Genomic DNA, 15,597 nt, shown 5'->3' on the forward strand with positions numbered 1-15,597 from the left:
GCAAAGAAAAATTTCCCCGCTACACAAAAGTGAACACGATAAATACTTCAGCATGTATATTACTGCAAGGTGCATGGGCTTTTACAGAGCAGTGCTCTCAATGCAGTTCAAGAACAAATTAAGATACGAAACATACAAAGTGATGCGCACTGGTCTCCTGCGTTACAAACATCTAACAAATTTTCAAAGACACAAACATTTTCAAGTTTATTTATTTATAATTTCATTTTCTTCACTCACCTCAGGAAATCATAGGCAGACAGCTACCAGCAGTCCAGACACCTACACCACACACTGCCTCAGAAAGACGATGCGCATCATGAGAGATCATAGTCACCCCGCACGGGCACTTTTCTCTTCCCTGCCATCTGCAAAACGGCTTAGGTCTATTCGAACCCACGCAGCTAGGTACAGGAACGGCTTTTACCCCATGGCTGTAAGAGTATACAACACTAACCAACGTGCAACCTTTAGTAACTAGAGTTGTACTGCTCCACCCAAGCACATTGGTAAATTACACTGCCACTTTAAGCATTCTCATTCTCTCGTTCCGAGTTCTCCGACCGTCAACTGGCATTATTGTTACTACTGCTATTATTTATTGCTATTGCTATTGCACTACTCGGTCATTGTTTTGTTTGTGCAGTATTTCTATTGTCTTTGTCCATAGTCTGTGGAGAAGCATTCAGGAAGATTTTCATGACAGAAATGGTTTTATGGTCTGAAATTTCATTTTCAGACAGTACTTGCATCTATGAGAATAAACTTGAAACTTGAAACTATTTTCTACCATTTCTGTCTGTAGCGGAGCGAAAATCAACCTGCATTTCCCCAGTGAGCCAGTAGTTGGCAGTAAAAAGCACTCAGATGGGAATGTGGGATCGGCTTAATACAACTCGCTTCCACGCCGTTTACGGCTCGTGTGGGCTGTTCCGAGGCACTGATGATCGACAGCAAGATGCACATTTAATGAATCGCTTTTGTTCGTAACTGGAGAAGCCAGTGTATCTTGTAGTATTTAAAACACGAGCTCTGCAATTTCCTGGAAGGCAGTCTGATAGCACACGATCTTATCTCCACTTTACAATCTGCACCCAAGCAGCAATCAATGCGCTCTATCGCTGATGCATTACAAGGTTAATAAAGGTCTACCGGGCTGTACGAAATCTATACAACCAATTTACTAAACAACCTTATTAAACAGTCTTTCAGATGATTAAGCGGGTAATGAGGTCTATGAGGCCTAGCAGAAAATGCACGCAATCCATCAAAAGCAAAACAAAAAGAAAAACGGCACTCGCGTATTAGCTTTTCCACTCACAGCCTGTAATTATACGGGGCTAATAGCACGGCGAACTTCACAAAGTGCCCACAGATGTCACGTTTGCACCATCTCCCTCTGCCGTTTGCTAATCAAGCAAAGGCCCGGAAAGTGTACCAGGCTTATACATTGCCATCTAATGTACAAGCAGCGTATGAATACAGAATTACCTGGCAGGAATCTGCCGTGGGTTCAGTAACTCAAGAGGAATGATACGGACATCAGGGCGCTGCACTACATTATCTGGCGTGGCTCAAAAAGTCAAACGGCAAAAGGAATCCATTTAACTTCTTTCAGAAAATAAATTCGCAGAAAATTGTATATTCGAGAATCCTTTCCAAACACAGCCTCGATGTCTAACTTGCGGAAATCTGACTGAGGAGTGGGTCGTAAACTGCGTCGGGAATAAGACAAAGCTATTGAACCTTTAGGGAGCGCATACTCATCGACGGGAACTCATCAAAGTGTCAATCTGCAAATCTGAAAAAGTGACTCGTTGCACACAATCCAATGTGAATGGTGGAATGAAAGAACCCTGTAACTGCTACAAGGCTACAACGAATCTTCACTTTATCCTTCATAAGCACACAAGTAGTTGGGTAGGGCTAACATCTAAGATTCCTGGACAGCTGGTAGGGTAGTGGTTAGCGCTGCTGCCTTTGGACCCAAAGGTTGCAGGTTTGATCCCCCCCCCTCTGGGTGTACTACCTTCAAGCAAGGTACTTGCCTCAAAATTGCTCCAGTAGCATTACCAACCTGTATAAATGGGTAAATAATTATAAGTACCCCAATGCTGTAAGTTGCTTTGGAAAAAAGCATCAGCTAAATGAATAAAAGTTTAAAAAAAAAACACACCACTCATTGCTGAGGCCATAAACTGTAAGAGTCAATAACATCTTCAAGAGTGCGGGCTCCGGCTCATCCCATAACTCACACTGGGCAACAGCATCTGTGCCACGTTGAGCATCTGCTGACATATGGAATCCCTTGATTCTTTCAGAACGGTTTCTTGTATACAGTTCTTTGTATGTCTTTATGCTCTTCTTTTTAAATTCAGCACCTCAGCAAAAACCACATTTGAAAAAGAAGAAATCCTTTCAAAGCTGCAAAGCCCTATGATGATGCGGCTGCATTATGTCGACTCACTGGCTGGTTGACTCTGTCACGTCTGACTGCTTTTAAATGCGGTATTAGTTCGATTTATTCATTTCCGGGAAGAACACAGACGTGAGACGATACTGCAATCTCGTGAGCAGAGCAGAACATACTGGTGGTGAAGAAAAAAAACACTCTTACCTTTAAGAGACTCCAGTTCTTTCCTGAGAAGGAAAAGAAGACACTGTTAAGATCAACATGATGGGGAAGCAACAGAGGAACCCACGCGTCATACAACGGACATGACTGCGAGAACAGGATGATGACCTCGCGCTTTCGACATCTACATTTTTTCGGCAGACACTTTTTTGCTGAGATGAAATGGAAATTGCATGCTTTTAATCTCAGGGTCTGTGCAGTATGGACATGGCAGCCCTTATAATGACAAAAAACATTAGGCCTGACTGGGTCTACACCAAGACAAAGGAGATTTTCTTTAATGGGCTTCCTCACTGATCTGAGAACCTGGAAGTATCTTCACAGTTCAGTAACTTATTGCGGTTATCAGCCAGATATTTCTTCTTGGAAACAGACCGGGGGTCAAAGGGAGAGAGAAAGAAGAAAGGAAGGAGACGCTTTGAGCAGCACTAAGTGGGGAACTGGGGATTCGAGGAGTGCTGTACTGGTCAGCGGGACTCAAAGCCTTGCTTTTACACCTCAACACCTTCGGCTACGACAGCCTGATTGATGTGGCCGTGGCCATGAAGACAGCCATGGCTGAGTGTGCAACCTTCTTTCCAATCATACTCTACTGTGTGCCAAGCTTCCAGATGTGACACAAAATGCGAACAAAGAGCTAAACTGATGTTAAAAAGGAATAAGGACTAAGATAGGGAAAAAAAATAATAACTCAAGGGGTATTCTGCACATTCGAAAGGTATCACTGCAGACACCAGGGTTACTATGTTTCACGGTATATGCAAGCAGATGGCTTTTGAAAGCACTCAGAGTGCCAATTATCAATAAGAAAAAATTTTCAATTATCAATAGTCACTAATAACTATATTGTCTGAGCAAAGGCCTAAATCAGTGATTTTTGAGGAGCAGTATAAATACTGTTTTTTTTTTCTTTTTCTTTCTACACTGAAAGAACAGTAAGGGAAGTCACTTAACCTTTACTGGAAGTGACGACAAGGGAATAAAGTGAGCAGCGCAATGTGTGCTTCGACGACGTAAATATAAGTTCTCCTCCGATCTACTACAAAGCAATATGGTATATACATTGAAATATTTCTTACAGGGTTATTTTAACACTCGTGAGCACATCTCAGTAAAACGGCAATACAACACACAAGTCATGGGTTCAAGAGGAATGTGAAACATTCAAATATAATCAGCTTTTCATGATCAGCGGATATGCGAAATATAGTTTTTGGATGCACTGAAGTGTTCCTTAACAAGACAAATTTCTAAATCTGGGCTTTCTGCCACTACTTGAATAAAAGCCAGTTTTTGCCCAAAAAGGAAAATAAATATGTGGTATTAAATGTAAACTGCTCAGCCTTTAACACGTGGAGAAACAAAAATTATTAGCGAGGCACAACCGATTATGCCGATATGTGCAAACAAAAAAATGCTGCATAAAATATTCCTATATGAATGTAGCTGCCCTCAATTTAATAATAAGTAAAAAAAAAAAAAAAAAAAAATGGTTAAAGCCGTTTTTCCTTGTTCGGCGGCCTGCGCCTGAAGCACGGCATTACAACATTTTAAATACATTTCCTTTTTGTTCTTTTCCTCCTGCGGTCGTACATACGATAAGAAGCACAATAATGATGATAAATGAACTAAGGCGTCTGGCAGTGCTCAAACCCTGGGCAAAACACACCGTCCATAAGCACCAGAGGGAAGACAAAACAAGTGACATTTCCGTCATGTCCAAAAACTTCTTGTTCGTGACATTTTTATGGAACGGCCTCTAAATTTTCTGATGAGGGACCACAGCCAAGTAAACGACAAGGAGCGAAAGAGACGTGCACATACAACTTGTCAATGTGAGAGATTACAAAACAACATGTGAAAAATTACTACTTTCGGTACAAAGCAGAAGTAATAAAAAGGAAAACTAATCACTTTTTTTTTTTTTGATGGTCACTGCACCATTTCACTCACCACGTCGTACCAATTTGCTAATTTATTCAACGTTCACAAAACCCTACTTTTACGAAAGGCCCCGCCATCCCAATTTTCTGAAAAACATAAACAATGGATTCAATTCAGCACATGTGAATAACTCTCAACTGGTGCAGAGCCACAGTAAAATTACCAAGCAATCTTGCACTAAACAGATGTTTTTCCCGATCCAATTAGCATTTCAATTTCAATTACGTTTAATTTATAACCTCGGAACGCGATAATACTAATACTGCCATTTTTTCTCGCTAGATGCGCATAATGAGGTGGAAATGGGACGATCGCACTGGTCTTCCACCTCCCAGTGTTGCGCTTCTATTATATGCGTTTATGCCATACGTGGGTGCAATTTAAAAAAAGAAAAAAAAAGAAAAAATTCACTCCACAAAATTTTTCAAACAGGTTGATCTTCATATGCTTCTGTTCAAAATGTGCAGTTTTTACTTTAAGAAAAATACAATTTTTAACGAGTGCATAAAACATGTGGCACCCAGCAGCCGGTTCCAGAGCCTCGACGCGCCAATCAGCTAACAAATAGTGCAAACTATCACTCCTTATGATAGAGGGAAGAGAAAAAATCGTAATCCAGACTATCGTCCTGACCTCCCGATGCCCGAGAGTCAGAGTCACAAAAACGAAACAGCGGCCCTCCTTCGAGCCCATGACATGTATGCTGCACAATACAATGATTCAGCTGTGCTACTCTGTTAACGTTGATACTTCCTCACTTAGCGGTTACTTTAATCCAGAGCCACTTAGACGGATGAAGTCCCTGATAACGGCTGCTATAACGGGTGATGCAGCTTGACATCGTACCTTTTTTTCTTCTTGTAGTTCTCCAGCTGCATCCTCCGGTGCTCCTTGAAGCGCTGCAGCTCACACTGACCACACAGGTTCTCCAGGTGCATCAGCCGACTCTCCGTCTCCTCAAAGTCGGCCTCCAGGTGCGCTACGAGACAGACGACAGGCGCGCGCTAGGATTGTCACGGGCCGACCGTAGCGTTCAATGACGAAGGGCACAGCGGCACGGCACCGTGACGAGCAGGCTTAAACAGTCTCTGTATGACACAGAGCCTGGGTGGTGCGACAAGAGGACGCGAGTTCAATCCCCGCTCAGTCTCTATGGAGTCTGCACGTTCTCCCTCTACCTGCATAGGTTTCCTCTGAGTGCTCTGGTTTCTTCCCACAGTCCAAAGTCATGCTGTTCTTTGGATCGGTGGATTTGTGGTGGACTGCTCACTCCAAGTTACCCATAGTGTGTGAGTGATAGAGAGAGTGTGTTTCACTGATGTATGGATGAGTGACACATTGTAAGCAGTGTATTTAGCAGCTAAGTCACTGTGGTGAATAAGGTGTGTGGGCTCATAACACTACATAGAGTTCATTGGAAGTCACTTTGGAGAAAAGCATCTGCTAAATTAAGTAACATAAACTTGGGACCTCCGAGACCAGCGGAAGCAGCTCTTAACACAACAGGACCTGCTGCCCCAACACTAACCAAAGCATTTTACACGATTTCCCTGCTGCGTGCAAAATAAAGAAATCCTCAAAACCCTTATAATATTCTTTCTTCACGTTACACAAACCCCGCTTCCATTCCGTCCCACTCAATCCAGCAAGTCCCTTCGCAGCAGACGTTTTTGTCGACATGTGAGCCAGAGATTTTCCAGCTGGCACTGACAGAGCAGGCAGCCCTGTGTCTTCTGACGCAGAGATGACATTCACTGAGCTCTGGTGTCATCTGTACCCCAGTGTCCCGCAACGGCTGGAGCATGAAGAGCCTCTTCATAAGTGTCAGGGCAGCATGTTTTCTCTCTGTCCCGCCACAAGTCAGAGCTGTGAAGGGACACCCATACAGCAACACACACTGCCTAGAATTGGATTTCAGAGAGTTAAGACTTGGCTGAATGTGTACACAGTGTGGGCTACATAATTACATCACATAGCGAAAAATAAAATTTGATTTAAAAAAAAAATAAATAAATAAATAATCCTTGAACATACACAAAATCAGTAAGTTTATGAAAGGCAGGAAATGAAATCTCAGATGTGACATTAATGACACAGAAGCAGACTCTGTGCGTTGATATTAATTTGACCTAAATAAATTCTACGAGTAGCTGAGTTCTAATAAAAAAGAATTGTATTTACCCGTCTAATTACAACCAAAGCGCCATCATCCTGACCTGCCTGCTTTAGTACTTGGGACGGAAGGGATGAGTCTCATTTAGCACACTCTTTTTATTTGATTTCAGTACTTGTCAAGGTGGGACTAAAAGCCACACTTTCATGTTCAGATTCCTGTGCCACATGGAATTTAGGAATAAGACACTTTACTCTGAGCAGTGCGACTCTTGACAGCAGTCGCCTGTCGCCATCTAGTGGCCGTTTGGTGCAAACGCTCGTGAGCTGTGCAAATATTTTATCCCATTATAATTAGATTCCTCTCCACTCTATATACAAGCTGCTTACAAATTAATTTAGTGAAGAAATAAATAACGCAGGGAAATATGGACAAGTAGACTGGACAGAAAACAAAAGAAGAACTCACTGGTCAAGCTGGCATGGATTCCTGGTGAGGTACAGCTGGTAACATAGTGGTTAGAGGTGTTGCCTTTGCACCCAAAGGTCAGAGGCTCGAATCCCACCCTCAGCTGAGCTACCCTAGCAAAGGATTTACACTAAATTGCTCCAGTAAAATTGCCCAGCTGTATAAATGGGTAAATAATTGTAAGTTGCTTTGGGGAAAAGCATCAGCTAAATTAATAAATGTAAGAGTTGTGCTTAGAGGTGACAGCCTGCACTAAGTAGATGCCAGGTTTGAATCACACCTCCTGCTGTAGTACTCTTAATCAAGGCATTTGCCCTGGTTTGCTCCAGTAAGAAACACTCTGTGTTAAGAGGTAAACAATTTTAAGTAGTTCAAACATGGTTTTCCTAATTTTCAAGACATTTCACCGGCTGGTTGGGACACCAGGTGTGAATTGGGTTAGAACAGCACAGGAAAATTAAATACTGCGTCCAAAAACACACCTCCACATGGCAATCTTGGAAGGCATGGGGTAACTTTGCTAAGGGTTTCAGAAAAACTAAATGAACAATAATGACCAGTCTGAACTACTGTATATAAACAAAATCCTCCTTTTCTGAGTACTTGCTGGGTAGCAAATCAGCTCATGGCATCAACCCATCTCTCTAAGAGCCTTCAGCCAACACTCATTTCATTTTCTCCATAAACCATATGCGACACTCCAAACTCTTGTTCCTCAAAATTGATCAGCGCTCCCATTTTTAGCCGAGACTGCAGCAGTACGCTTGCCAGTTAAAAAAAAAAAAAAGACTAAATGAATACTTTGTAAGATTAAATCTAACGTTTACCGAACCAACAAAACTGATGCAAAATAACAACAATAAAAAAGGGTCATAGGGAAGCTGGTAGTGTAGTGATTAGAGCTTCTGACTTCAGATCCAAAGGTCGCAGGTTTGAGTCTCATCTCCACTTGCAGTACCCTTGAGCAAGGTACTTACCCTACGTTGCTCCAGTAAAATTATCAAACTGTATGAACGGTACTTGTATTAACTTGACATTGTAAGTCGATCTGTAGAAAAGTGTCAGCTAAATGAACAAATGTCATGTAAATGTATCAAAGGAAACCCCAGCGGAGAAGTTTAAACAAGCAATTTTTCACCATGTTCTCAGACCAAGTCTGTTAGATATAATCCCCTCTGACAGGCATTGGTGGCCAAAAGCTGTAGCTAAACATTTTTTTAACATAATGAAATGCACGTGCAATCTGCTGACCTAGAAAAGGCCGCTCAGCGTGGAAACGCTGCACGTTTACCCATTTCACGCTGCGGTGAGGGTTACGTTACCCTGGTGAGGGGTTATGGGGAAGGGGGGCGTCTCTCAGCCCACAGAGGAACTGGTTCAGTCGTGGGGATCATGGGCAGGAGGTCTGGGGATGTTCTGAGCCCAGCGAAACACTAAAACTAGACATGTGACCAAGTTCAAACGTTTTCGGCACATCCAAAACCCCTCCAATTTTACATTTACACGTATTCATTTAGCAGACGCTTTTCTCCAAAGCTATGTACATCTCAGAGAAAGCACAATTTGTACATTACGTTAGGAAAAATAAATATTTAAATATTTATCTTTTCCGTTGACACGTGCATGCGGATTAGTGAAGACAATACTTTTTAGACCATTTTAATTTTCATTAAAAACCGTATCCATACGGATGCATAAGTTTAAATCTGGACTTAGATCAGCTTGCTCACATCCCTAATAAAACCCCTCTGCTGACCATGTCGGCAATGGCGCTGACCGCTGGACACAACCCCGACGCAGCAAGAGGTGCAGGGGCCAGCAGGGGGTGACCATAAGGGGCTGAATTTCCCCCGGAACTGGGGAGGACCACAGAAAGACTGGCAGCAGCCTTAATGACAACAGAAACTGAGGACTCATACTAACCCTATTAATGAGGTCCGGAACCACCAAGACACTCACTGTTATGTCTGTTCAGATAAAAAGCAGGAGTAAAAAGAGTTGCGTATTTCTGTACCAGTTCCTTACCGGTCAGCAGTCAAGGTTTCAATCCCAGCCCTCTGAGCTTTGCTCTAAAATCGGCCCCAACAGAAGCTTTAAGACTTAAATTTGACTGATTTTTTGCAGCACAGTAACATAGCAATGCCTTTTTCCTTATGGAAACAAGTTATCGATTCCCAGTCGAAAAACATCACCAAATATTTAAAAAAAAAATTATTTTTACACATGCCAATAACACCAATGTATTTTATAATATTTGTTACACAAAGTTAAATAGGTGCCCACCTCAAATGTGCAGGAAAAATCACCACGGCGAGTTCAGAGGTCCATCACGTGACACTCGTGCAACAATCATTTGTGTTTGTTCACAATAAAAGATAGGCATTGCTGCGAGATATATTCCATACTTTCAATTCGGAACAAAAAATATTTCTAGCTGGTCTTTTACTGATATATTTTCACTCATTTATTAAGAATAAATGCTCATCCAAAGCCAGGTTGTGGAGCTCCTCTGCATTCGAGGAAAACTCTTCCTGAAAACTGGGACTCAACTATTCCTTTTTTTTTAAAAAAAAAAAAAAAAAAAAAATCTGCTTCTTAAAAACTTTTCCCATCCACTGTGGAAGTCAAATGACCGCATAATGAGCAAAAACGCCAGTCTACTGAATAATAAGCATGCTGCCTGAAAAAAAGAATACGTATTTTCTTAAGCTGGTGTACAGGACCCTGTTGTATGAGGACCTGTCAGCGAGTCCTAGATGGGGGCACTGAGGCTTACCGATGCGGGTGGTGATGGACTGCAGATCGGCGAGGAAGGCAGGGATCTGCTGCAGTTGGTCCAGGAGGTCCCCCAGGGCAGCGCGTCTCTTCTCCCAGTGAGCCGAAAGCATCACCACCTCCCCATCCACCGCCTGCCGTGGGGAGAGGGCAAAACAGCGTAAAAGAGCTGTCTAATGAGCCCGCACGCTGTACGGAAAGACGTACTCGCAAAGAGCACTTCCGCACTGGTGCGCGCATCACCAGTACATTTTTACACGGTAATAGAGTCCTTTTGGTATAATTTTTATGTCTTCATCACGAAAAATGCTGGAGGAAAATGTACTTTTTTTTTGAATCAGGACAATGCGGGGCATCGCTATACATCTGTCTTGGCTTGCAGTTAGGGGAGGGTTTTCGGGAACTTGTACAGCATGATAATTGTTCAACAGGGCAATTACCTGGACTGCAACCTTATAAACAATAACATTCAAATCAATTCTGAATAAGTCAAAGCTCTGCTCTGCTCCTGGGCATTTTGCAGTTAAGAATCCTCTTTGCCCTGTGCCAACATAAACCTGTCACATTATGTAAAAAAAAAAAGGGAAAAAAAAAATTGTCTGTAACCAGCAAGCATAATTCTGCATTCTATAAACACATTCTGCATGCACATATGTAATTATAGTAAAAATAGAACAGAGTGGATACTAAAGAAACCAATTTCAGCGTCATTCTTGAATGAACATTATCTGGCCATTTCTAGCACTACACGTTATTGAGTGTATTTATAAATCTACCCTGTACTTGGTTTCATTACTGTCACCATGGAGTAACGTAATTTTTAAACAGTAACCTGAATTGTGATTGAGAAGAAGAGGGGGCGAAACGAGATGCACGCCGGTACAAAACACATCCATGGAGGAACAAACAGAAGAAGTGCAGAAAGTACGTAAAAATCACACACACAAGCATGCACGCTGGCTGAAGCTGCTTGTCCCAAGCGGGGTCACGGTGAGCTGGAGCCCAACCCGGCAACACAGGACGCAAGGCTGGAGGGGGAGGGGACGGTTTGGGGTGGATAAACAAACTGACCCTGATGCCAGAGGATCACATGCTACTTTTGACAGCGGTGATAACATCACTCCATGTGTTGTGCATACACACACACACACAGACACACACACAGAGAGTTGGAAACCGCTTGTCCCGAGCGGGATTGCAGCAAACCAGTTCCTACCCCACAACGCAGGGCGCAAGGCTAGAGAGGGAGGGGACACATCCAGGACAGGATGCCAGTCTGTCACAAGGCACCCCAAGCAGGACTCGAATCCCAGACTCGTCAGAGAGCAGGACCCGGCCAAACTCGCTGTGCCACCGTACCCCCCATACATAAAAATACTTTGTACAACATGTGAGATTTAATAATATTTCACCCACGAGTGTGGATGATGCTGATGCCATATACAGCACCGGGACTCTCTCACAGGAGAAATGAAATAAAGGAGAGCAACTGAATAAAAACAGGGATCAATGACAGCAGTCACAGGTTTACACCGTCATCCATCTGAAGATGGGTTTGCAGAGAACAGCTTGACTGGCCCCAGCTCCATGCACTTTTAATATACACAGATTAATAAACGGGCTTCCCGGGGGGGCATGCTGTAAGAAGGTCCCAGCTGTGTTGAAAAAAAGGACCTCTCTAGTGAGGTCGTGCAAAATCACACCACTGCTCCCATGCAGTGCATCTATTAAGCTGCATCAACTGTATTCACAGTGCTACCCGGGTGTGAAAGACCCTCCATGGAACAAAAGCACATGTAGAAGACGACCTTTAAAGGACAATAACATCACAGTATTCAGCGCATCGGTGGCTAAAGCCTTGCCCCGGCTAGGTGGGGTCCATGGGGGGGGGTTCATTCAACCTCTACCTCACATGACACAAATCAGGCAAAAATCTACTGACATTGTCTCAAATGTCAAACTTTGTGTAACTACAAAAGTTCAAATTCAACTTAAATCGTGTTTTGAATGAATTTCGGAATATCTGGTCACCCTTTCAGAAGTTCTTAGACATTAGCAGATGTGGTAATGTAGTAAATAGTGTAACCTTCAGCCCTTTTACTGTAGATATGTATATGTATTTACAGCTGCTCAGTATAAGGTTCCTGCCTCTGTGTTGCCGTGTGCAGTTCTGTGTTGTTGATAATAACGGATAGATAGATAGATAGATAGATAGATAGATACTGGACTTGAAGTATGTGACATTTTCATTTCTACATGTTAAATAAAACTGTCCGCTTATGACATGTAACAGTCCTCGCTGAATTATGGAAAAAAACTGTGTGGAGGCTTTTGGTCACGAGGACAAGGGACAATGCAGTCAGCCACCCACTCCTCCAGGCCTCCCAAAATCACAAGCCTTCAATCCCATTAAGCAGTCAGACGGTCGTCTCGGGGACCACAAAGGACGGCAGACGCGGGCACTCGGCTAACCGAAGGTAAAATTTAAACATTTTTCACAAACCCCAGAACAAAAAAAACAAAGTAATACAAATATTTAATGTTCAGGTCCACTATGGAAGAGGGAGTCACACACACCTCTGCAGCTTTAGCGCATTCCTTAGCTCGTTTATGGAGGGCAACCCAGCTGTCTTCGTACCTGCATAGAAACACGGAATTGAAGACAGTTCTGTCAAAGCACTTTCTGCTTTGGCTGTTGCTGTACACATATACACACATTTTATACAGATATATATCTGCACGTTTACATTGATTCATTTAGCCGATGCTCACCTCCAAAGCAACTATCAATGTTATCTACACTTATTTAGCCATGTGGGGAATTTTACTACAGCAAGATAGGACAAGTACCTTGCTCCAGAGTACTACAACAGTTGGTGAGATTTGAACCTGCAACCACTGGACTCAAAGGCAACAGTTCCAAAGTACCATTGTCTATGTCATATTCCAACAATGTCTGCCTATGTGTATTTCACATAAAGCTTTGGTCTCAGCAATTTATGCCCTCTACAAGTAGGAGGAATCTTGCATACCTGCATTGTGCATTTTTATTTCAACTTATTTCTGTTCTCTGTAATAGAAGTTCATGAATACGTGCACATTTTGCGATAAAGTGTCATGATGAACATACCATCTGAGCAGCTCCGCTCCAGCCATAAACTGTGAAAGATTGCACTCCCTGCTGCAATGAGAAAACTGGTTAGAAACAGTGTACAATTATAACAAACTGCTGTTTAGAAAGCAAGCACTGATCAAAATCACGCGTTTCTCAATTCCGAAATACTAATCCAAGCAATGCTGCTCGGTGAATTACTTGCCTTTGTTTTTTCTTTTTCTTCACATCCTTTGATTTGTCACTCAGTGTCTTTATTCTGAAATTTCCAAAAGATGGAAAATTAGAGAGTAGAAACAACAGACATTTTTACACCTGGAAATCTTCAATTCAATTCAATTTATTTTTATAGAGCGCTCTTCTCACCCAGTGACACAGAGCGCTTTAACAGAAGCACAGGGGAGAAAAGAAAAAAAAAAAACCAAATAGATCATATAAGAAACAAAAAAGACAGTTTACTAATGACTACCATAATCCAGTACTTTTATAGAGCTATAAGTATGCCTACTTGCCAAGGAGGAAAGGAACAAAAACTCCCGATTGAAAGTTGAGGGAGAAAAAAACCTCTGGGGGTCCAAGAGCCAGTGGTTGCCCACCCTTCCTGGGCATTCTAGATTTAGTAACAATTTTACGCCAGTTAACAAGTAATAACGATATTATTGCTATAAGGTATCTTGAATTCCCAGCTCAGCATGGAACGTCTTGTCCATCACGGTAGCGATGAAATGAAATGCAGGTACAGTCATTTTTATTAATTAGAAACTTAAGACACAATGCACCAAAAATAAAAAGGACTAGGGCAAAATACAATACCATTAAGTGCAGCATTAACAATGCAATAGTGGAGAACAATAATTACCAACCATGTGCTCAGTACATATGAAAGTTACATCTTCTCATTTAGATGACACTTTTCTCCAAAGGGACTTAGAGTGTTAAATCACACAGAATTATTTTACCTATTCATACAGCTGTGTAATTTTAATGGTGTAATATAGAGGGAGTACAGGGTACTACAGCTGTAGGTGGGATTCGAACCTGCGACCTTTGGGTGTAAAAGCTGCAGATCTAAGCACTACGCTACCAGTTATCCAATGTAAAAGTTAAATCTGAAATAAAAGCAATGACTGCACAAGGACAGATAGCTTTAAGTGAACATTATTATTATTAATGGCTCAAGGGGGAATTATTAGAGGAGTTTCAAACTTAAGTTACTCGCTGTACGTACCACAGTTTTTATTCCAGCCTCAACACTATGAGTAATAGAACACTTACACAAATTAACCCTAACTGGAGTCTGTATTTGTTTGTGTCCTGCACTCTATCTTTTCGCGAATTTAAAGTGTCGATACCAGCAACAGCAGCAGGTCCAAAACCAGGGTAAGAGTTAAACCTCCCCCGCCGGTGTAAGTTAACAAACCCGGCGTCGAGTACGAAAGCACAGATTGAGATTCTTCGTGGGCTCAGCACATCACATGACAGTCACATGGCGTGAACAGAGTAAACAGGGTGAACTAGACACTCTCTCTCTGCACTGCTTGGCAGCTTATTTACTCTGCCGTCACTCACTCCGCTTGTGTTTTCCGAACTCACTTGTTTCCTTCCTGTCACCGAAGTGATCCAGGCCCCCCGGGCCACAGCACAAACACTCGTCCCGTGTCGTGTGAAGCCCCGCGACGGCGCGAACGAGCTCGTGCGAAACCGTAACCGAACCCGACCGGTTCATTCTGAGCAGGAGCATGATCATCATGATCATGATCATCATGTGTGATGATGAGGCAGCGGCGCGAGCCGCACAGGCGAGGCGGTACCGACCCGCTCGTGAGGTCCTGCTGCACGGTCTGCAGTCTCTCCCGGAAATTCTCAAACATCTCGACCCGCCGCTCCCGTCCCGGACCTCCTCACGCAACCACCATGTCAGGGTCCCGCGAGCGCGTTCCCGTGCTCGTGCTCGTGCTCGTGCTCCGCGTCGTCGTCGCGCGCGCGCGCACGCCCCCGCTGCCCGTGTCGCCACACCGTAGCGCAAGCACCGTGTGAACTGTGCGCGTGGAGAGCCGTGCGTGACTGCAGTGCGCGAGAGCCTCCATCCACTTCCTGCTTCCTCCACATGTGACTCGGCTGCTCGGACTCGGAGCGCCGCTATGTCGAAACCGCTGAACAGCGGCTCTCTTCGCGGACGGACCCTTCGTCTCGGTTTTTCATCATTTTTTTCCACAAAAATACGGTTTGAGCAAACGATAAAGAATTAATTCATTAAAATGTTTCTCATAATATTATTCAGTTTCTTGTGTCTATTTTCCCAGCTCAGCTGTTGCAGTACTAAATTTAGGAACACGAGTGCGTTTTTTTCACAACGTTTTTCTAGACTAAAGGGACATAATCATGATGTGAAAGAAACGTTTAGCGGTAAGAGCATGCATTAATGATTAAGATTTTAGTCAAACACAAACATCCTTGGCTATTACATCGTTGACATGTTGTTTACATTTACGTCAACATTCCATCCGTTTTTTACATATAACCAGCAGAGGGCTATAGTTACCGTTTTCC

At 43.0% G+C, this 15,597-nt stretch overlaps 1 protein-coding gene across 3 annotated transcripts in view; it reads right to left on the reverse strand.

Moving 5' to 3' along the window:
* Positions 1–15,352, reverse strand: part of dtnbp1a (dystrobrevin binding protein 1a) — a 32,987-nt gene extending 17,635 nt beyond the window's left edge. Inside the window, exons 1-7 of one of the 3 annotated variants that reach the window (XM_018762954.2) lie at positions 14,863–15,352; positions 13,253–13,306; positions 13,066–13,113; positions 12,513–12,573; positions 9,937–10,069; positions 5,426–5,558; positions 2,618–2,640 (exon numbers count right to left, since the gene is read on the reverse strand). In XM_018762954.2, coding sequence (XP_018618470.1) covers positions 2,618–2,640; positions 5,426–5,558; positions 9,937–10,069; positions 12,513–12,573; positions 13,066–13,113; positions 13,253–13,306; positions 14,863–14,918 — 508 coding nt within the window. In that variant the 5' untranslated portion in view covers positions 14,919–15,352. Of the gene's footprint in view, positions 1–2,617; positions 2,641–5,425; positions 5,559–9,936; positions 10,070–12,512; positions 12,574–13,065; positions 13,114–13,252; positions 13,307–14,640; positions 14,746–14,862 lie in introns of those variants that run through there. The other 2 variants (XM_018762955.2, XM_018762956.2) reach the window with 2 other exon arrangements.
* Positions 15,353–15,597: the final 245 nt, after the last annotated feature.

The sequence above is a fragment of the Scleropages formosus genome, chromosome 18 (genome assembly GCF_900964775.1).
Source record: "Scleropages formosus chromosome 18, fSclFor1.1, whole genome shotgun sequence".
NCBI lineage: Eukaryota > Metazoa > Chordata > Actinopteri > Osteoglossiformes > Osteoglossidae > Scleropages > Scleropages formosus.